At 47.0% G+C, this 22,770-nt stretch overlaps 1 protein-coding gene across 2 annotated transcripts; it reads right to left on the reverse strand.

The window, feature by feature from the left end:
• Positions 1-393: 393 nt before the first annotated feature.
• On the reverse strand, positions 394-22,770 carry wdr32 (WD repeat domain 32). Of its 2 annotated transcripts, none has more exons than XM_046309591.1 (8): positions 22,160-22,770; positions 21,757-21,870; positions 15,734-15,931; positions 14,045-14,247; positions 13,570-13,650; positions 7,004-7,149; positions 2,238-2,404; positions 394-919 (listed from the first exon to the last, which is right to left on the reverse strand). In XM_046309591.1, the coding sequence occupies exons 1-8, from the start codon at positions 22,636-22,638 to the stop codon at positions 715-717; spliced, it is 1,593 nt and encodes a 530-aa protein (XP_046165547.1). In that variant the 5' UTR covers positions 22,639-22,770; the 3' UTR covers positions 394-714. The 2 variants fall into 2 exon arrangements, with proteins under 2 accessions (XP_046165547.1, XP_046165546.1); XM_046309590.1 differs by having other exon boundaries at positions 6,971-7,149.

Raw genomic sequence — 22,770 nt, forward strand, 5'->3', positions numbered from 1 at the left:
GCCCCCCCCCCACACCATAATTTGACCTTGTCCGGCCCCCCATCATGATTTGACCTTGTCCCCCCCACCCACATCATGATTTGACCTTGTCCCCCCCCACATCATGATTTGACCTTGTCCCCCCCCCACATCATGATTTGACCTTGTCCCCCCCACATCATGATTTGACCTTGTCCCCCCCCCCACCCACATCATGATTCAAACCCCCAGAGCCACCAGTTGCCTTGAAATCATCAGATACCATAAATCCAGTACAATAAGAAAGGTAATCATTTCAGAGTTTCTGCTCAACAAGTGCTACAGGACTGATCTATTTTCTCATCAAAGCTAGAGTTGGGAGATGTAATATGGTGTGAGAACAATACAGTCAGATCAACAGCCATAGAGACAATATGCTGTGAAAATTGAACTTTTTATTAGGTCAATGTTACATTTTTTAAAATAAACATTGTGGAGGTTGAGCTCGGCTTTTGCCAAAGTGTTCTTGACTCCGAAAAGGTTGCGTCGGGGTATAACGGTAGCAAAACCAAGTTCAAGGTAGTCCCTTCGTTTCCGGTTTCTTCCGTTTGGCGCCTAATGGCGCCTAATGAATAAAGGTCTACTAGATTACCAGAGTGTCCCCCCAAAAAATGTCACCCTATTCCCTAAAATAGTGCACTACTTTTGACCAGAGCCCATAGGGAATAAGGGGGGCCATATGGGACAGCCCCGCTGTTAGAACCTGGGCTGGTATAAGGCGACGCGGCCACTGAGACAGCCTGACGCCAGCTGGCAGTGGGTTGGGGAGAACTTGGTGGTGAGGACCACATCACTGTGGGAGTAGATGGACCGCACCTCTCGGAGACAGCTGGTCAGGACGGGAAGGCAGTCAGACAGTTCCATACAGTTCTCGTCGAAGGACAGCAGTCGTACTCCGTACCTGCTGGGACAACACTTGATTACAAAAGTGGAACACTGTGTCCGAGCTCCAAATAGACCCCAATCCTGTCAGAGCCCTCTGATAGGCTAAGCAATATGACAATAAGCGCACCTTGCCCTCTGATAGGCTAAGCAATATGACAATAAGCGCACCTTGCCCTCTGATAGGCTAAGCAATATGACAATAAGCGCACCTTGCCCTCTGATAGGCTAAGCAATATGACAATAAGCGCACCTTGCCCTCTGATAGGCTAAGCAATATGACAATAAGCGCACCTTGCCCTCTGATAGGCTAAGCAATGTGACAATAAGCGCACCTTGCCCTCTGATAGGCTAAGCAATGTGACAATAAGCGCACCTTGCCCTCTGATAGGCTAAGCAATGTGACAATAAGCGCACCTTGCCCTCTGATAGGCTAAGCAATATGACATAGCAGATGGCAGATGTCATACTCTCTACCCATAGGGGGAGCAGATGTCATACTCTCTATCATGACTGTAAGTCGCTTTGGATAAAAGCGTCTGCTAAATGGCATATTATTATTATTATTATTATTATTATTATTATACCTATAGGGGGAGCAGATGTCATAATACTCTCTACCCATAGGGGGAGCAGATGTCATAATACTCTCTACCTATAGGGGGAGCAGATGTCATAATACTCTCTACCTATAGGGGGAGCAGATGTCATAATACTCTCTACCCATAGGGGGAGCAGATGTCATAATACTCTCTACCCGTAGGGGGAGCAGATGTCATAATACTCTCTACCCATAGGGGGAGCAGATGTCATACTCTCTACCTACAGGGGGAGCAGATGTCATAATACTCTCTACCCATAGGGGGCAGATGTCAGATGTCATAATACTCTCTACCTATAGGGGGCAGCAGATGTCATAATACTCTCTACCTATAGGGGAGCAGATGTCATAATACTCTCTACCTATAGGGGGAGCAGATGTCATAATACTCTCTACCTATAGGGGGAGCAGATGTCATAATACTCTCTACCCATAGGGGGAGCAGATGTCATAATACTCTCTACCTATAGGGGGAGCAGATGTCATAATACTCTCTACCCATAGGGGGAGCAGATGTCATAATACTCTCTACCTATAGGGGGAGCAGATGTCATAATTCTCTCTACCTATAGGGGGAGCAGATGTCATAATTCTCTCTACCTATAGGGGGAGCAGATGTCATAATTCTCTCTACCTATAGAGGGAGCAGATGTCATAATACTCTCTACCCGTAGGGGGAGCAGATGTCATAATACTCTCTACCCGTAGGGGGAGCAGATGTCATAATACTCCCTACCCGTAGGGGGAGCAGATGAGCCGCCCGTCAGGACTGAAGCACAACTCCTTGATGTAGCCCCTCCCCACGTTAGCCTCCTCGATGTAGTGGGTCAGACGTAGAGAGCAGCGCGGGGAGACGGGGGGACGTGTGGGGGAGCCATCCTGAAACTCATACACACATGTCCACTGAAGAGGACAGAGAGGGAAGAGGAGAGAGGGGGGGGGAAGAGGAGGGAGGAGGAGAGAGGGGAGTGAAGAGGAGGGAGGAGGAGAGAGGGGGAGAAGAGAGAAAGGGAGGAGGAGAGAGGGGAGGGAAGAGGAGGGAGGAGAGAGGGGGAGAAGAGAAAAGGGAGGAGGAGAGAGGGGGAGAAGAGAGAAAGGGAGGAGGAGAGAGGGGGAGAAGAGAGAAAGGGAGGAGGAGAGAGGGGGAGAAGAGAGAAAGGGAGGAGGAGAGAGGGGAGGGAAGAGGAGAGAGGGGGAGAAGAGAGAAAGGAAGGAGGAGAGAGGGGGAGAAGAGAGAAAGGGAGGAGAGAGGGGAGGGAAGAGGAGAGAGGGGGAGAAGAGAGAAAGGGAGGAGGAGAGAGGGGGAGGGAGGAGGAGGGAGTAGGAGAGAAGAGAGAAAGGGAGGAGGAGACAGGGAAGAGAGAAAGGGAGGAGGAGAGAGGGGGAGGAGAGAGGGGGAGAAGAGAGAAAGGGAGGAGGAGAGAGGGGAGGGAAGAAGAGAGGGGGAGAAGAGAGAAAGGGAGGAGGAGAGAGGGGAGGGAGGAGGAGAGAGGGGGAGAAGTGAGAAAGGGAGGAGAGAGGGGGAGGAGAGAGAAAGGGAGGAGGAGAGAGGGGGAGGGAGGAGGAGAGAGGGGAGGGAAGAAGAGAGAGGGGAGGGAAGAAGAGAGGGAGGATAACAGGAAGACAGATGAAGAGTGGAGAAACAGAAGAGGGTTAGAGACTAAACGTAACCTGCTCATCAATGCTGACAGACAGAGCATGTCCAAGTGCAATCTTAAATGGACCCCAAAGCCCTTGTGGAGATCTGAGAGGATTAGATTGGTACAAGCAATAATGAAACGTCCACCGAGCCAATCAAAGGGCAAGGTGGAGATACAGGGCCTTCAGAAAGGGCCTTTACAGGGCCTTCACACTCCTAGACTTATTCCACATTTTGTTGTTACAGCCGGAATTCAAAAATAAACTCACCTACTACTCTACACATAATAATGACAAAGCGAAAACCTGTTTTTTTAAGAAATGTTAGCAAATTTATTGAAAACAAAATCCAGAAATATTGAATTTACATAAGTATTCACACAGCTCAGTCAATACTCTGTCAAGCCCCGTTGGCAGCGAAAACAGTTGAGAGTCTTTCTGGGTAAGTTTCTTTAAGAGATTTCCACACCTGGATTGTGAAACATTTACCAATCACTAATTTTATTTTTTTAATAGTTGAAACTGTCAAATTGGTTGTTGATCATTGTTAAGACAACCATTTTTCAGGTCTTACCACAGATTTAACTAGATTTAAGTCAAAACTGGAACTCGGCCCCTGTCCAAAGTGTGATTAATAACTCTACCATGCTCAAAGGGACATTCAATGGTGCAAAAGATACTTTTAAAGTACTGCTACTGCTACCGCTACCGCTACTGCTACCGCTACCGCTACCACTACTGCTACCGCTACTGCTACCGCTACCACTACTACTACTGCTACTACTGCTACTGCCACTACTACTACTACTGCTACCACTACCACTACTACCACCACTACTACTACTACTACCACTACCACTACTACCACTACCACTACTACTACTACCACTACCACTACCACTACTACCACTACCACCACTACCACTACTACTACTACTACTACTACTGCTGCTACCACTACTACTACTACTACTACTACTACTACTACTACTGCTGCTACTACTACTACTGCTACTACTGCTACTACTACTACTGCTACCACTACTACTACTACTACTACTACTACTACTACTACTACTACTACTACTACCACCACTACTACTACTGCTACTACTATCACTACTACTACTACTACTACTACTACTACTACTACTACTACTACCACTACTACCACTAATACTACTACTACTACTACTACTACCACTACTACCACTAATACTACTACTACTACCACTACTACTACTACCACTACTACTACTACTATCACTACTACTATCACTACTACTATCACTACTACTACTACTACTACTATCACTACTATCACTACTACTACTACTACTACTACCACTACTACTATCACTACCACTACTACTATCACTACTACTACCACTACTACTACTACCACTACTACTACTACTACCACTACTACTACTACTACTACTACTATCACTACTACTACTACTACTACTACTACTACTACTACTACTACTACTACTACTACTACTACTACTACTACTACTACTACTACTACTACTATTACTACTACTATTACTATTACTACTACTATCACTACTACTACTATCACTACTACTACTACTACTACTACTACTACTACTACTACTATCACTACTACTACTACTACTACTACCACTACTACTGCTACTACTGCTACTACTACTACTTAAAGTAGTTTTTTGGGGATATCTGTACTTTACCATTATATTTTTCACTACTTTTACTCCATTTCCATTCCTAAAGAAAATAAAAGTACTTTTTACACGGGACATTGTCCCTGACACCCAAAAGTATTAGTTACATTTTGAATGCTTAGGAGGACAGGAAATTGGTCCAATTCACAAACTTATCAAGAGACCACCCTGGTCATCCCGACTGTCTCTGATCTGGCAGACTCACTAAACAGAGAACATCCCTGGTCCTCCCTACTGCCTCTGATCTGGAGGACTCACTAAACAGAGAACATCCCTGGTCATCCCTACTGCCTCTGATCTGGAGGACTCACTAAACAGAGAACATCCCTGGTCATCACTACTGTCTCTGATCTGGCAGACTCACTAAACAGAGAACATCCCTGGTCCTCCCTACTGCCTCTGATCTGGAGGACTCACTAAACAGAGAACATCCCTGGTCATCCCTTCTGCCTCTGATCTGGAGGACTCACTAAACAGAGAACATCCCTGGTCATCACTACTGTCTCTGATCTGAAGGACTCACTAAACAGAGAACATCCCTGGTCATCCCTACTGTCTCTGATCTGGCAGACTCACTAAACAGAGAACATCCCTGGTCATCCCTACTGCCTCTGATCTGGTGGACTCACGAAACAGAGAACATCCCTGGTCATCCCTACTGCCTCTGATCTGGAGGCCTCACTAAACAGAGAACATCCCTGGTCATCCCTACTGCCTCTGATCTGGAGGACTCACTAAACAGAGAACATCCCTGGTCATCCCTACTGCCTCTGATCTGGAGGACTCTCTAAACAGAGAACATCCCTGGTCATCCCTACTGCCTCTGATCTGGAGGACTCACTAAACAGAGAACATCCCTGGTCATCACTACTGTCTCTGATCTGGAGGACTCACTAAACAGAGAACATCCCTACTGCCTCTGATCTGGATCCTAAACAGAGAACATCCCTGCATCCCTGATATGGAGGACTCACTAAACAGAGAACATCCCTGGTCATCCCTACTGCCTCTGATCTGGAGGACTCACTAAACAGAGAACATCCCTGGTCATCCCTACTGCCTCTGATCTGGAGCACACAAATGCTTAGTTTGTAAATGATGTCTGAGGGTTGGAGCTTGCCCCTTTCTATTTGTAATTTATTATTTTATTTTTTTAAATCATGCCATCTGCTTTGCAGATGAGAAAAGAGAAATAAGTTACTTTTAATTTTGATACTTAAGTATATTTAGAACCAAATTACTTTTACATTTTCTGTTGGGAAAGAACGCAGGCTCTAGAACGCCCTTCAGGCCAATCAGAAACAAGCATTCAAGAATGCCATGGTATAATTTTTATGAATTTGGCTCTAGAATGCCCTTCAGGCCAATCAGAAACAAGCATTCAAGAATGCCATAGTATAATTTATATGAATTTGGAAAACATGACATTATGGGGTTATTGTGTGTCGACCAGAGAGAAAAACAACCTCAACTTATTACGTTTTAAATTCAGGTTGTAACACACAAAAAAATACTTTGGCGTTACGATAAAGAAGAATCAAGAAGTAGATGATGTATGGGAGAGGTGTGTGTAGATGTCGGGGGTGCAGTGTGGTGATGTCGGGGTGCAGTGTGGTGATGTCGGGGTGCAGTGTGGTGATGTGATGTGGTGATGTCGGGGTGCAGTGTGGTGATGTCGGGGTGCAGTGTGGTGATGTCGGGGTGCAGTGTGGTGATGTCAGTGTGGTGATGTCGGGGTGCAGTGTGGTGATGTCGGGGGTGCAGTGTGGTGATGTCGGGGGTGCAGTGTGGTGATGTCGGGGTGCAGTGTGGTGATGTCGGGGTGCAGTGTGGTGATGTCGGGGTGCAGTGTGGTGATGTCGGGGTGCAGTGTGGTGATGTCGGGGTGCAGTGTGGTGATGTCGGGGTGCAGTGTGGTGATGTCGGGGTGCAGTGTGGTGATGTGCAGTGGGTGATGTCAGTGTGGTGATGTCGGGGTGCAGTGTGGTGATGTCGGGGTGCAGTGTGGTGATGTCGGGGTGCAGTGTGGTGATGTCGGGGTGCAGTGTGGTGATGTCGGGGTGCAGTGTGGTGATGTCGGGTGCAGTGTGGTGATGTCGGGGTGCAGTGTGGTGACAGTTACCTCCTGGGGGTTTTGGGGGGTCAGGTGACTCACCTCCTGGTCATCCATGTTGGAGGAGCAGCGTATGAGGGCAGCCCAGCCTTTAGGGTGAAGCTGGAGAGAGGTGATGCAGTTCCCCCTGTCCCTCTCTCCTGGGATCTCTGGAGTCAACACCTCCAAACTATTCCTGGGGGAGAGACCTGGGAGAGGGAAGAGGGGCAGCAACATGAAGTTAACACGAGGGCTGGCACCACGACCTCCTAACCGTGTAGGTTAGTGTTAACACGAGGGCTGGCACCACGACCTCCTAACCGTGTAGGTTAGTGTTAACACGAGGGCTGGCACCACGACCTCCTAACCGTGTAGGTTAGTGTTAACACGACCGCTGTCGTCACCGTGACCGCAGTCATTACAGTGACCGCTGTCATTACCGTGACCGCTGTCATTACCGTGACCGCTGTCATTACCGTGGCCGCTGTCATTACTGTGGCCGCTGTCATTACTGTGGCCGCTGTCATTACTGTGGCCGCTGTCATTACCGTGACCGCTGTCATCACCGTGACCGCTGTCATCACCGTGACCGCTGTCATCACCGTGACCGCTGTCATCACTGTGACCGCTGTCATTACTGTGACCGCTGTCATTTGGCTGGTCAATTACAAGGCCATCACATCACATTACTTAACATAGAGGGGGGAATATAACACATTGACAGTCAACACAACACACTGACAGTCAACACAACGTAACACACTGACAGTCAACACAACGTAACACACTGACAGTCAACGTAACCCACTGACAGTCAACACAACACACTGACAGTCAACACAGACAGTCAACATCACATCACAGTCAACACAACATAACACACTGACATCATAACACACTGACAGTCAACACAACAACACACTGACAGTCAACACAACATAACACACTGACAGTCAACACACACAACACACTGACAGTCAACACAACGTAACACACTGACAGTCAACGACAGTCAACCATACACTGACACTGACAGTCAACACAACACACTGACAGTCAACACAGCACACTGACAGTCAACACAACACACTGACAGTCAACACAACACACTGACAGTCAACACAACACACTGACAGTCAACACAACACACTGACAGTCAACACAACACACTGACAGTCAACACAACACACTGACAGTCAACACACAACACACTGACAGTCAACACAACACACTGACAGTCAACACAACACACTGACAGTCAACACAACGTAACACACTGACAGTCAACACAACGTAACACACGGACAGTCAACACAACATAACACACTGACAGTCAACAACACACTGACAGTCAACACAACAACACACTGACAGTCAACACAACATAACACACTGACAGTCAACACAACACAACACACTGACAGTCAACACAACGTAACACACTGACAGTCAACACAACACACTGACAGTCAACACAGCACACTGACAGTCAACACAGCACACTGACAGTCAACACAGCACACTGACAGTCAACACAGCACACTGACAGTCAACACAACACACTGACAGTCAACACAACACACTGACAGTCAACACAACACACTGACAGTCAACACAACACACTGACAGTCAACACAACAACACACTGACAGTCAACAACACACTGACAGTCAACACAACACAACACACTGACAGTCAACACAACGTAACACACTGACAGTCAACACAACGTAACACACTGACAGTCAACTAGGGCTGACCCCATTTAGTCGACTGGTAAATTGTTTGGTCGACAGATTTCATTAGTCGATTATGAAACATGTTCATGGTGCACAAGACAGAGGTCCGATTGGCTCCCGTCTCAGTTCAACTGATCCACTGCGGAGGCCGATTGGCTCCCGTCTCAGTTCAACTGATCCACTGCGGAGGCCGATTGGCTCCCGTCTCAGTTCAACTGATCCACTGCGGAGGCCGATTGGCTCCCGTCTCAGTTCTACTGATCCACTGCGGAGGCCGATTGGCTCCCGTCTCAGTTCAACTGGTCCATTTCGGAGGCCGATTGGCTCCCGTCTCAGTTCAACTGGTCCATTTCGGAGGCCGATTGGCTCCCGTCTCAGTTCAACTGGTCCATTTCGGAGGCCGATTGGCTCCCGTCTCAGTTCAACTGGTCCATTTTGGAGGCCGATTGGCTCCCGTCTCAGTGGACTGATCCATTGCGGAGGCCGATTGGCTCCTGTCTCAGTGTAACTGATCCATTTCGGAGGCCTATTGGCTCCTGTCTCAGTGGACTGATCCATTGCGGAGGCCGATTGGCTCCTGTCTCAGTGGACTGATCCATTGCGGAGGCCTATTGGCTCCTGTCTCAGTGGACTGATCCATTGCGGAGGCCGATTGGCTCCTGTCTCAGTGGACTGATCCATTGCGGAGGCCGATTGGCTCCTGTCTCAGTGGACTGATCCATTGCGGAGGCCTATTGGCTCCTGTCTCAGTGTAATTGATCCATTGCGGAGGCCGATTGGCTCCTGTCTCAGTGTAATTGATCCATTGCGGAGGCCGATTGGCTCCTGTCTCAGTGGACTGATCCATTGCGGAGGCCTATTGGCTCCTGTCTCAGTGGACTGATCCATTGCGGAGGCCTATTGGCTCCTGTCTCAGTGTAATTGATCCACAGCCCATCACTCTAAGATAAGTGATACTGAAATTGCATATATTTACATTACGTAAGAACAACGGTACAACACTAATAAATCTAATATTATTTTAGAACAAATGCGTTTCTCCCTCGGATACAGTCGCCGTCTGCAGTTGTGAAACGTAATCTTCAGAGGGCTGTAGAATTAGCACCTTTCCCTTTGTCACGTGCCTAGTAGCAAAGTTCCCCAGCAGATTGGGAGCAATGTGGGGGCAGCAGAGATGAGGAAACAGCCCTTTGCAGTAATTATCAACAACAACAACAACAACTGGGGAGAGAGGAAACCCCATCTTAATGAGGTCTATAATCAATACTGTTCAACGTGCCTGGTTTTATAAACGACCCATATATAATCAATACTGTTCAACGTGCCTGGTTTTATAAATGACCCATATATAATCAATACTGTTCAACGTGCCTGGTTTTATAAATGACCCATATATAATCAATAGAAAGACAGATCTTACTTGTGTTGCCTGTTTGTTAATAATATTATATAGAGTATTAGGTGAATCTAAATCTTAAAGGGGGGGGGTGAGAGGGGTTTCAGGTGTCTCCGGAAGGTGGTGATTGACTATATAAATAGAGTATTAGGTTAATAATATTATATACATAGAGTATTAGGTTAATAATATTATATAAATAGAGTATTAGGTTAATAATATTATATAAATACAGTATTAGGTTAATAATATTATATAAATACAGTATTAGGTTAATAATATTATATAAATAGAGTATTAGGTTAATAATATTATATAAATAGAGTATTAGGTTAATAATATTATATAAATACAGTATTAGGTTAATAATATTATATAAATAGAGTATTAGGTTAATAATATTATATAAATACAGTATTAGGTTAATAATATTATATAAATACAGTATTAGGTTAATAATATTATATAAATATAGTATTAGGTTAATAATATTATATAAATACAGTATTAGGTTAATAATATTATATAAATAGAGTATTAGGTTAATAATATTATATAAATATAGTATTAGGTTAATAATATTATATAAATACAGTATTAGGTTAATAATATTATATAAATAGAGTATTAGGTTAATAATAATGATTACGTGGAGCTCTGATCCTCATGTAACGGCAAAATGTTGGATAAACCACTTGCTGCGGTTCGCTGCAGTAACGAGGAAAGAGACGACATGTGCCAATCACACAGGCTGTCATTGTTTTGTCTTTTAACACCATGTGACCATCAAGCTCTTTCTTGAGTCATGTGTGTCTTAGTTATTTAATCAAACAGTGTGCTTAAAGGATCAGACAAGCTCAGTGCATATATTTGATCAGAATGTGTGTTGTGTGTGTTTTATATATATATATATATATATATATATATATATATAAATAAAACTCAGAAAAAAAATAAACGTTCGCTCACTGTCAACTGCATTTATTTTCAGCAAACTTAACGTGTGTAAATATTTGTATGAGCATTCAAAAACAGACAAACTGACATGTGATTAACAGAAATGGAAAAATGTGTCCTTGAACAAAGCGTGGGGGGTCAAAATCAAAAGTCAGTATCTGGTGTGGCCACCAGCTGCATTAAGTACTGCAGTGCATCTCCTCCTCATGGACTGCACCAGATATGTCAGTTCTTGCTGTGAGATGTTACCCCACTCTTCCACCAAGGCACCTGCAAGTTCCCAGACATTTCTGGGGGGGGATGGCCCTAGCCCTCACCCTCCGATCCAACAGGTCCCAGACGTGCTCAATGGGATTGAGATCCGGGCTCTTCACTGCCCATGGCAGAACACTGACATTCCTGTCTTGCAGGAAATCACACACAGGATGAGCAGTATGGCTGGTGGCATTGTCATGCTGGAGGGTCATGTCAGGATGAGCCTGCAGGAAGGGTACCACATGAGGGAGGATGTCTTCCCTGTAACACACAGCGTTGAGATTGCCTGCAATGACAACAAGCTCAGTCCGATGATGCTGTGACACACCGCCCCAGACCATGACGGACCCTCCACCTCCAAATCGATCTCGCTCCAGAGTACAGGCCTCAGTGTAACGCTCATTCCTTAGACGATAAACGTGAATCCGATCACCACCCCTGGTGAGAAAAAACCACGACTCGTCAGTGAAGAGCACTTTTTACCAGTCCTGTCTAGTCCAGCGACAGTGGCTTTGTGCCCATAGGGGACGTTGTTGCCGGTGATGTCTGGTGAGGACCTGCCTTACAACAGGCCTACAAGCCCTCAGTCCAGCCTCTCTCAGCCTATTGAGGATCTGCTATACAACAGGCCTACAAGCCCTCAGCCCAGCCTCTCTCAGCCTATTGTGGACAGTCTGAGCACTGATGGAGGGATTGTGTGTTCCTGGTGTAACTCGGGCAGTTGTTGTTGCCATCCTGTACCTGTCCCGCAGGTGTGATGTTCTGATGTACTGATCCTGTGCAGGTGTTGTTACACGTGGTCTGCCACTGCGAGGACGATCAGCTGTCCGTCCTGTCTCCCTGTAGGCGTCTCACAGTGCGGACATTGCAATTCATTACCCTGGCCACATCTGCAGTCCTCATGCCTCCTTGCAGCATGCCTAAGGCACATTCACACAGATGAGCAGGGACCCTGGGCATCTTTCTTTTGGTGTTTTTCAGAGTCAGTAGAAAGGCCTCTTTAGTGCCCTACGTTTTCATAACTGTGACCTTAATTGCCTACCGTCTGTAAGTTGTTAGTGTCTTAACGACCGTTCCACAGGTGCATGTTCGTTAATTGTTTATGGTTCATTGAACAAGCATGGGAAACAGTGTTTAAACCCTTTACAATGAAGATCTGTGAAGTTATTTGGATTTTTACTAACTATCTTTGAAAGACCGAGTCCTGAAAAAGGGACGTTTCATTTTTGTTGCCATACGACCCGGGCCTCTGACACACCACCCGGGCCTCTGACACACCACCGGGCCTCTGACACACCACCCGGCCTCTGACACACCACCCGGCCTCTGACACACCACCCGGCCTCTGACACACCACCCGGCCTCTGACACACCACCCGGCCTCTGACACACCACCCGGCCTCTGACACACCACCCGGCCTCTGACACACCACCCGGCCTCTGACACACCACCCGGCCTCTGACACACCACCCGGCCTCTGACACACCACCCGGCCTCTGACACACCACCCGGCCTCTGCCATACCCTCGACGGCAGAGCCACTCTCGCCCGTCCTCTCTTCCTGGTCTCTGCAGTGACCCCTTCAGTTATCAAGTCTCCTCCTCAACCTTTTCCTGGCTGCCATTTCCTCCACCATCACTTCAACCTCTTGTTTGCTCTAGTTTTCTGTTTATTTCCTTGGTTATCCATTTTGTTTTTGATATCGCAAGTCTGATGGCTATAATGTGCGAGAAAAAAATGACATTTTTTTTTTGTGCATAAAGGGTTCGCAAGCCAACAAAAAAATATATAATTTTGAGACATAAAGCAGATAAATAAATGTAATAAAATAGAAAAATCAACACTTTATTATAGTTAATTATTATATTAAATCCTATCATCCCTGTCACAGGTTTATTAATTGGTTTCAAGCTAATGTCAAAATAAGTTTATAAGATAGTTTTGTAAATACACTTACAAAACAAACTTATTTTTTTTGTAACTTTATACATTTTATTTCAGTAAGTAACGTTTTGTGAGTCCAGTCCCTGGTCTCTGCTCCACTTCGTTGGTAGAGTTCATTAGGTGTTTATTCCCTCTATCTAACAGCCAGTGTCTGAATGGGTGTTCTACAACAGGACCAGTGTCTGAATGGGTGTTCTACAACAGGACCAGTGTCTGAATGGGTGTTCTACAACAGGACCAGTGTCTGAATGGGTGTTCTACAACAGGACCAGTGTCTGAATGGGTGTTCTACAACAGGACCAGTGTCTGAAGTAAGCCCAGCATGCCTCTAACTGACCTTCTCTGTGAGGGTGGATCTTGCTGGAGTCGTTACCCTGTCGAGGAGCTCCACTTGACCTCGACGCAGACGCTGAGCCATCTAGAGACAGATTCACAATAAATCACCTGAGGTGATAATGATGGGGGTGGGGGGTGATGCAGCACCTCACCTGAGCTGTGAGAGGTGATGATGGGGGGGAAGGGGGTCTCACCTGAGCTGTGAGAGGTGATGATGGGGGGAGGGGGTCTCACCTGAGCTGTGAGAGGTGATGATGGGGGAAGGGGGTCTCACCTGAGCTGTGAGAGGTGATGATGGGGGGAAGGGGGTCTCACCTGAGCTGTGAGAGGTGATGATGGGGGAAGGGGGTCTCACCTGAGCTGTGAGAGGTGATGATGGGGGAAGGGGGTCTCACCTGAGCTGTGAGAGGTGATGATGGGGGGAGGGGGTCTCACCTGAGCTGTGAGGTGATGATGGGGGAGAGGGGGGGTCTCACCTGAGCTGAGGGGGGTGCGTCTGGCCCGCAGCATACGGTAGCTGCCCACCTCCAGAGACTGTGTGAGGTCCAGGTCGTGAAGGATCAGCAGGTAGCCAGACGACGTGGAGATCAACATCTTGGAACAGTCTGGAGTCAGACGCATTCTCATCAGGTAGCGTGTGTGGAAGAACTTCTTGTGGGGGCAGCCATCCTCTGTAAACCTACAGGTAGAGGAGAGAAGAAGAGTCAGCCATCCTCTGTAAACCTACGGGTAGAGGAGAGAAGAAGAGTCAGCCATCCTCTGTAAACCTACGGGTAGAGGAGAGAAGAAGAGTCAGCCATCCTCTGTAAACCTACGGGTAGAGGAGAGAAGAAGAGTCAGCCATCCTCTGTAAACCTACGGGAAGAGGAGAGAAGAAGAGTCAGCTATCCTCTGTAAACCTACAGGTAGAGGAGAGAATAAGAGTCAGCCATCCTCTGTAAACCTACGGGTAGAGGAGAGAAGAAGAGTCAGCCATCCTCTGTAAACCTACAGGTAGAGGAGAGAATAAGAGTCAGCCATCCTCTGTAAACCTACAGGTAGAGGAGAGAAGAAGAGTCAGCCATCCTCTGTAAACCTACGGGTAGAGGAGAGAAGAAGAGTCGGGCCTGCATCCTAAATGGCACCCACCGTATTCCCTAAATAGTGCACTCCTTTTGACCAGAAACCTATGGTAGTACACTATATTGAGAATAGCATGCCATTTGGGACACAACCCTCAGGCTGTCTGTTGTGCAAACACCGGCCTATCACCGGCCGACAACACCGGCCTATCACCGGCCGACAACACCGGCCTATCACCGACCGACAACACCGGCCTATCACCGGCCGACAACACCGGCCTATCACCGGCCGACAACACCGGCCTATCACCGGCTGACAACACCGGCCTATCACCGATCGACAACACCGGCCTATCACCGATCGACAACACCGGCCTATCACCGACCGACAACACCGGCCTATCACCGACCGACAACACCGGCCTATCACCGACCGACAACACCGGCCTATCACCGACCTATCACCGACCGACAACACCGGCCCATCACCGGCCGACAACACCGGCCTACAACACCGGCCTATCACCGACAGATAACACCGGCCTATCACCGGCCGACAACACCGGCCGACAACACCGGCCGACAACACCGGCCTATCACCGGCCGACAACACCGGCCTATCACCGACCGACAACACCGGCCTATCACCGACCGACAACACCGGCCTATCACCGACAGATAACACCGGCCTATCACCGGCAGATAACACCGGCCTATCACCGGCAGATAACACCGGCCTATCACCGGCCGACAACACCGGCCTATCACCGACCGACAACACCGGCCTATCACCGACCGACAACACCGGCCTATCACCGGCAGATAACACCGGCCTATCACCGACCGACAACACCGGCCTATCACTGACAGATAACACTGAGCTCAACGTAGACAGAATACAACCTCACTGTGTTATTCTAAAGTGAAATCAAAACATTATTATGAAAGTCAACTTACTAATTAAACTGTAGTGGAAACGTGTACACACGCACACACACACACACACACACACACACACACACACACACACACACACACACACACACACACACACACACACACACACACACACACACACACACACACACACACACACACACACACCTGTTGGTGTCCCAGGTGATGACGTTTCCGTCAAAGCCAGAGGTGACGAGGAGTCGTGTGTTGGTGTCGTACTCTATGTTCTTGACCCAGCTGGCGTGACCGTGCAGAGAGCACACTTTAGAGTTGAGCTTCCTCAGGTCCCACAGAGCTATGGTGGTGTCATCAGAACACGTGGCAAACAAACGGTTGTCCAGAAACCTGTAGAGAGCAGAACATACATTATAATAACAACTTCTCTATCGTATTGGATGGAGGAGGTCCAGGGTCCCTCCCCTCGGACCTTAATCGTCTAATGAGTTTTGAAACAAACGCAAGAGAGGAATCAAGCTTGGATTCATTGAGATAGACATGAAGACCGAACCATGAGACATATGCGAATTGATTGCTCCCCATCTTATCTTCAGAGTTCGTTCTGTTAGGTGACCTAAATTGGGATATGCTTATCACCCCGGCAGTCCTACAATCTAAGCTAGATGCCCTCAAACTCACACAAATTATCAAGGAACCTACCAGGTACAACCCTACATCCATAAACATGGGCGGGCACCCTCATAGATATTATCCTGACCAACTTGCCCTCCAAATCCACCTCTGCTGTTTTCAGCGATCACTGCCTCATTGCCTGTATCCTCTCCCTAAAACACTTCTGCAAGCAGGCCTTTCTAATCGACCTGGCCCGGGTATCCTGGAAGGATTTTGACCTCATCCCATCAGTAGAGGATGCCTGGTTATTCATTAAAAGTGCTTTCCTCACCATCTTAAATAAGCATGACCCATTCAAAAAAAGTGTAGAACTATGAACAGCCCATGATTCACTCCAGACCTGACTGCCCCTGACCAGCACAAAAACATCCTGTGGCATTCTGAATTAGCATCAAATAGTCCCCGCGCCATGCAACTTTCAGGGAAGTCAGGAACCAATATACACAGGCAGTTAGGAAAGCTAAGGCTAGCTTTTTCAAACAGACATTTGCATCCTGTAGCTCTAACTCCAAAAAGTTCTGGGACACTGTAAAGTCCATGGAGAATAAGAGCTCCTCCTCCCAGGTGCCCACTGCACTGAGGCTAGGAAACACTGTAAAGTCCATGGAGAATAAGAGCTCCTCCTCCCAGCTGCCCACTGCACTGAGGCTAGGAAACACTGTCATCACCAATAAATCCACTATAATTGAGAATTTCAAAAAGCATTTCTCTACGGCTGGCCATGTTTTCCACTTGGCTACCCCAACTCCGGCCAACAGCTCCGTACCCCCCCGCAGCTACTTACCCAAGCCTCCCCAGCTTCTCCTTCACCCAAATCCAGATAGCAGATGTTCTGAAAGAGCTGCAAAACCTGGACCTGCACAAATGAGCTGGGCAAGACAATCTGGACCCTCTCTTTCTAAAATTATCTGCCGCCATTGTTGCAACCCCTAGTACTAGTCTGTTCAACCTCTCTTTCGTATCGTCCGAGATTCTCAAAGATTGGAAAGTTGTTGCGGTCATCCCCCTTTTCAAAAGGGGGTGACACTCTAGTCTAGACCCAAACTGTTACAGACCTATATCCATCCTGCCCTGCCTTTCTAAAGTCTTCGAAAGCCAAGTTAACAAACAGATCACAGATTTCCGACCATTTTGAATCCCACCGTACCTTCTCATCTTTCCAATCCAGTTTCCGAGCTGGTCACGGGTGCAGGGTCGCCTAGTGGTTAGAGCGTTGGACTAGTAAACAGAAGGTTGCAAGTTCAAAACCCTGAGCTGACATGGTACAAATCTGTCGTTCTGCCCCTGAACAGGCAGTTAACCCACTGTTCCTAGGCCGTCATTGAAAATAAGAATTTGTTCTTAACTGACTTGCCTAGTTAAATAAAGGTAAAAAATACAAATAAAAACTCAGCCACGCTCAAGGTACTAAACGACATCATAACCGCCATCGGTAAAAGACAGTACTGTGCAGCCGTATTCATTGACCTGGCCAAGGCTTTCGACTCTGCCAATAAGAATACGGTGATTGACAGACTCAATAGCCCTCCTTTCTCAAATGACTGCCTCGCCTGGTTCACCAACTACTTTGCAGACAGAGTTCAGTGTGTCAAATCGGAGGGCATGCTGTCCGGTCCTCTGGCAGTCTCTATGGGGGTGCCACAGGGTTCAATTCTCGGGCCAACTCTCTTTCTGTATACATCAATGATGTCGCGCTCGCTGCTGGTGAGTCTCTGATCCACCTCTACGCAGACGACACCATTCTGTATACTTCTGGCCTGTCTTTGGACACTGTGTTTACTAACCTCCAGACGAGCTTCAATGTCATACAACTCTCCTTCCGTGGCCTCCAACTGCTCTGAAAACACTAATAACACTAAATGCATGCTCTTCAACCAATCGCTGCCCGCACCAGCCCGCCCGACTAGCATCACTACTCTGGACGGTTCTGACTTAGAATATGTGGACAACTACAAATACTTAGGTGTCTGGCTAGACTGTAAACTCTCCTTCCAGACTCATGTTAAGCATATCCAATCCTAGATTAAATCTAGAATCGGCTTCCTATTTCGCAACAAAGCCTCCTTCACTCATGCTGCCAAACATACCCTCGTAAAACTGACTATCCTACCGACCCTTGACTTCGGCAATGTCATTTACAAAATAGCCTCCAACACTCAGCAAACTGGATGCAAACTGGATGCAGTCTATCACAGTGCCATCCGTTTAGTCACCAAAGCCCCATATACCACCCACCACTGCGACCTGTATGCCCTCGTCGGCTGGCCCTCGCTACATATTCGTCACCAAACCCACTGGCTCCAGGTCATCTATAAGTCTTTGCTAGGTAAAGCGTCCGCAGCACCCACCCGTAGTCCAGCAGGAATATTTCACTGGTCATCCCCAAAGCAAACACCTCCCTTGGCCACCTTTCCTTAAGAGTTCTTGGCTGCCAATGACTGGAACGAATTGCAAAAAAAAATCGCTTAAGTTAGAGACATATTTCCCTCACTAACTTTAAACATCGGCTATCTGAGCAGCTAACTGATCACTGCAGCTGTACATAGTTCATCTCTAAATAGCCCACCCAATCAACCTACCTCATCCCCATATTGTTTTTATTTACTTTTTTTTGCTCTTTCGCACACCAGTATTTCTACTTGCTCATCATCATCTGCCCATCTATTACTCCAGTGTTCATTTGCTAAATTGTCATTTCTTCGCAACCTATTTATTGCCTTACCTCACACCATTTGCACACACTGTATACAGACTTTTCTACTGTATTATTGAATGTACGTTTGTTTACACCTTTGTGTCACACTGTTTTGCTTTATCTTGGCCAGGTCGCAGTTGTGAATGAGAAATTGTTCTCAACTGGCGTCTACCTGGTTAAATAAAGGTGATCTGGCGTCTACCTGGTTAAATAAAGGTGATCTGGTCTACCTGGTTAAATAAAGGTGATCTGGTCTACCTGGTTAAATAAAGGTGATCTGGTCTACCTGGTTAAATAAAGGTGATCTAGCCTCTACCTGGTTAAATAAAGGTGATCTGGCGTCTACATGGTTAAATAAAGGTGATCTGGCGTCTACCTGGTTAAATAAAGGTGATCTGGCGTCTACCTGGTTAAATAAAGATGACCTGGTCTACCTGGTTAAATAAAGGTGACCTGGTCTACCTGGTTAAATAAAGGTGATCTGGTCTACCTGGTTAAATAAAGGTGATCTGGTCTACATGGTTAAATAAAGGTGATCTAGCCTCTACCTGGTTAAATAAAGGTGACCTGGCGTCTACCTGGTTAAATAAAGGTGACCTGGTCTACCTGGTTAAATAAAGGTGATCTAGCATCTACCTGGTTAAATAAAGGTGATCTGGTCTACCTGGTTAAATAAAGGTGATCTGGTCTACATGGTTAAATAAAGGTGATCTGGTCTACATGGTTAAATAAAGGTGACCTGGTCTACCTGGTTAAATAAAGGTGACCTGGTCTACCTGGTTAAATAAAGGTGATCTGGTCTACCTGGTTAAATAAAGGTGATCTGGTCTACATGGTTAAATAAAGGTGACCTGGCGTCTACCTGGTTAAATAAAGGTGACCTGGTCTACCTGGTTAAATAAAGGTGATCTAGCATCTACCTGGTTAAATAAAGGTGATCTGGTCTACCTGGTTAAATAAAGGTGATCTGGTCTACATGGTTAAATAAAGGTGATCTGATCTACATGGTTAAATAAAGGTGACCTGGTCTACCTGGTTAAATAAAGGTGACCTGGTCTACCTGGTTAAATAAAGGTGACCTGGTCTACCTGGTTAAATAAAGGTGACCTGGTCTACCTGGTTAAATGACCAGGTTAAATAAAGGTGACCTGGTCTACCTGGTTAAATAAAGGTGACCTGGTCTACCTGGTTAAATAAAGGTGACCTGGTCTACCTGGTTAAATAAAGGTGACCTGGTCTACCTGGTTAAATAAAGGTGATCTAGCATCTACCTGGTTAAATAAAGGTGACCTGGTCTACCTGGTTAAATAAAGGTGATCTGGTCTACCTGGTTAAATAAAGGTGATCTGGTCTACCTGGTTAAATAAAGGTGACCTGGTCTACCTGGTTAAATAAAGGTGACCTGGTCTACCTGGTTAAATAAAGGTGACCTGGTCTACCTGGTTAAATAAAGGTGACCTGGTCTACCTGGTTAAATAAAGGTGATCTAGCATCTACCTGGTTAAATAAAGGTGACCTGGTCTACCTGGTTAAATAAAGGTGATCTGGTCTACCTGGTTAAATAAAGGTGACCTGGTCTACCTGGTTAAATAAAGTAGATAAGGGCTGGATAACTAGTAGACAAGGGCTGGATAACTAGTAGACAAGGGCTGGATAACTAGTAGACAAGGGCTGGATAACTAGTAGACAAGGGCTGGATAACTAGTAGACAAGGACTTGATAACTAGTTGACAAGTTGAATGTGGTGTGATAACTCTGGAAGAGTTCAAATACATGGAACGTCTGGATGTACCTGAGGAAAGGTTTGAGAAAGGCTGGGATAGAGAACAGCAGTATCTGGGCGTTAAGAGACGTTGTCGATGAGTATGAGGTGCCTCCATTAAAGACCCATGAGACTCCCATTCAGACTCCCAGTAGACTCCCATTCAGACTCCCATAGACTCCCAGAGACTCCCAGTAGACTCCCAGTAGACTCCCAGTAGACTCCCAGTAGACTCCCAGTAGACTCCCATTCAGACTCCCATTCAGACTCCCATTCAGACTCCCATTCAGACTCCCATTCAGACTCCCATTCAGACTCCCATTCAGACTCCCATTCAGACTCCCAGTAGACTCCCAGTAGACTCCCAGTAGACTCCCAGTAGACTCCCAGTAGACTCCCAGTAGACTCCCATTCAGACTCCCAGTAGACTCCCAGTAGACTCCCATTCAGACTCCCAGTAGACTCCCAGTAGACTCCCAGTAGACTCCCATTCAGACTCCCATTCAGACTCCCAGTAGACTCCCATTCAGACTCCCATTCAGACTCCCATTCAGACTCCCAGTAGACTCCCATTCAGACTCCCATTCAGACTCCCATTCAGACTCCCATTCAGACTCCCATTCAGACTCCCATTCAGACTCCCAGTAGACTCCCATTCAGACTCCCATTCAGACTCCCATTCAGACTCCCATTCAGACTCCCATTAGACTCCCATTAGACTCCCATTAGACTCCCATTAGACTCCCATTAGACTCCCATTAGACTCCCATTAGACAGCTCTGCAAGTGTTATGTCTGACTTCTGACCTCTGCCTGGCAGTAATGATTGATTGCTGTTGTGCTGAATAGGCACATTTTTGTATGCTTGTACATTTTTACTTAGCCATTCTTTGGAAGGACATCATAAATGATCGTAGTTGCTCAGCGAAACTCTATATTTAGTAAATACCTAACATATTTTGACGTAAAGCTTGCAGAGCTGTCTAACGGGAGTTTCCCAGGGTGTTTGAGAGGAGACACGACATACTCATCGTCGACATCTCTAAACGCCCAGATACTGGGGCAGAGAACACATCTATGGTACCTGATGTTATTGACACAGTCTTCATGAGCCTCCACCAGGGTCTTGATGTGCTTGGAAGAGATGGGATCGAACAGGAGAACCTCCGTCTGTTCACAAGCCACTGTCAGGACAGACCTGGGGAGTAGTGAGATATAAGGTCACAACGACAGGCCCAGTCTGTATTATGTTTCGTGTGATACCCCAGGAAGAGTAGCTGCTGCTTTTGCAGGAACTAATGGGGATCCTAATTCAATACCAAAATACCTCGCCTAGGTCAACTTGTGTAATGTACAATGTCTGTCTGTGGATTGTGACACCTGATCATACAACTTTAGCTTTTCTATTACCATTGTGCACAAATATGGATAAAACTTCGGTCTAAAAATGGACAAACACGTAACATCCATTTTCATCCTGTCCTTACCCGTCGGGGGAGTATTCCAAATTGAACACTGCGCCATGAGTTTGGGTACTGAGATTGACCGAGTCTGCAGCCGGACTCATGGAAGAATACAAGTTCGTCATTGTCCTAAAGTTATCTCTAGATGGGTCCACGAACAGCCCTCTCCTTATAGTCCTGCTCTGTAGCATGGAGAACAGGCTGTTGGAGCTCGTGTCCACCGAACCAGGGCCAGCCATAGAGGTACCCCTCCCTTGCCCCGAGGCGCCTGGTACATTCGGCGGACACCGGGGATTGTCCTGCGCGGCTGCAGAATCCGCCCTGGAGCCTCTCGGGTGAAGACTACTCTCCTCTCGGCTGCTCTGCGGAGGACGCGCCGGTGTCTTGTCTTCATCGGCGGAATCATCGGTCTGCGGGTCCTGTTCCTTGTCCGACACCCGGCTGCTGGACGTGTCCTGCGACTCGTCCGGGTCCACGCTGTCGCTCTGCTGCTCCGAGCTCATTGTGGCTGTTCTCGCCGACGGGGTGCCTGTGCAGGCCCCTTGTTTCACAGATAGTGGCTCGGTTCAACAACGAATTGTGCAATGATTGTATCTCGAATACACCTTTACCTCTACTCCGTTAAGACAATCCCC

This window comes from Oncorhynchus gorbuscha, linkage group LG17 (genome assembly GCF_021184085.1).
Source record: "Oncorhynchus gorbuscha isolate QuinsamMale2020 ecotype Even-year linkage group LG17, OgorEven_v1.0, whole genome shotgun sequence".
Classification (NCBI taxonomy): Eukaryota; Metazoa; Chordata; class Actinopteri; order Salmoniformes; family Salmonidae; genus Oncorhynchus; species Oncorhynchus gorbuscha.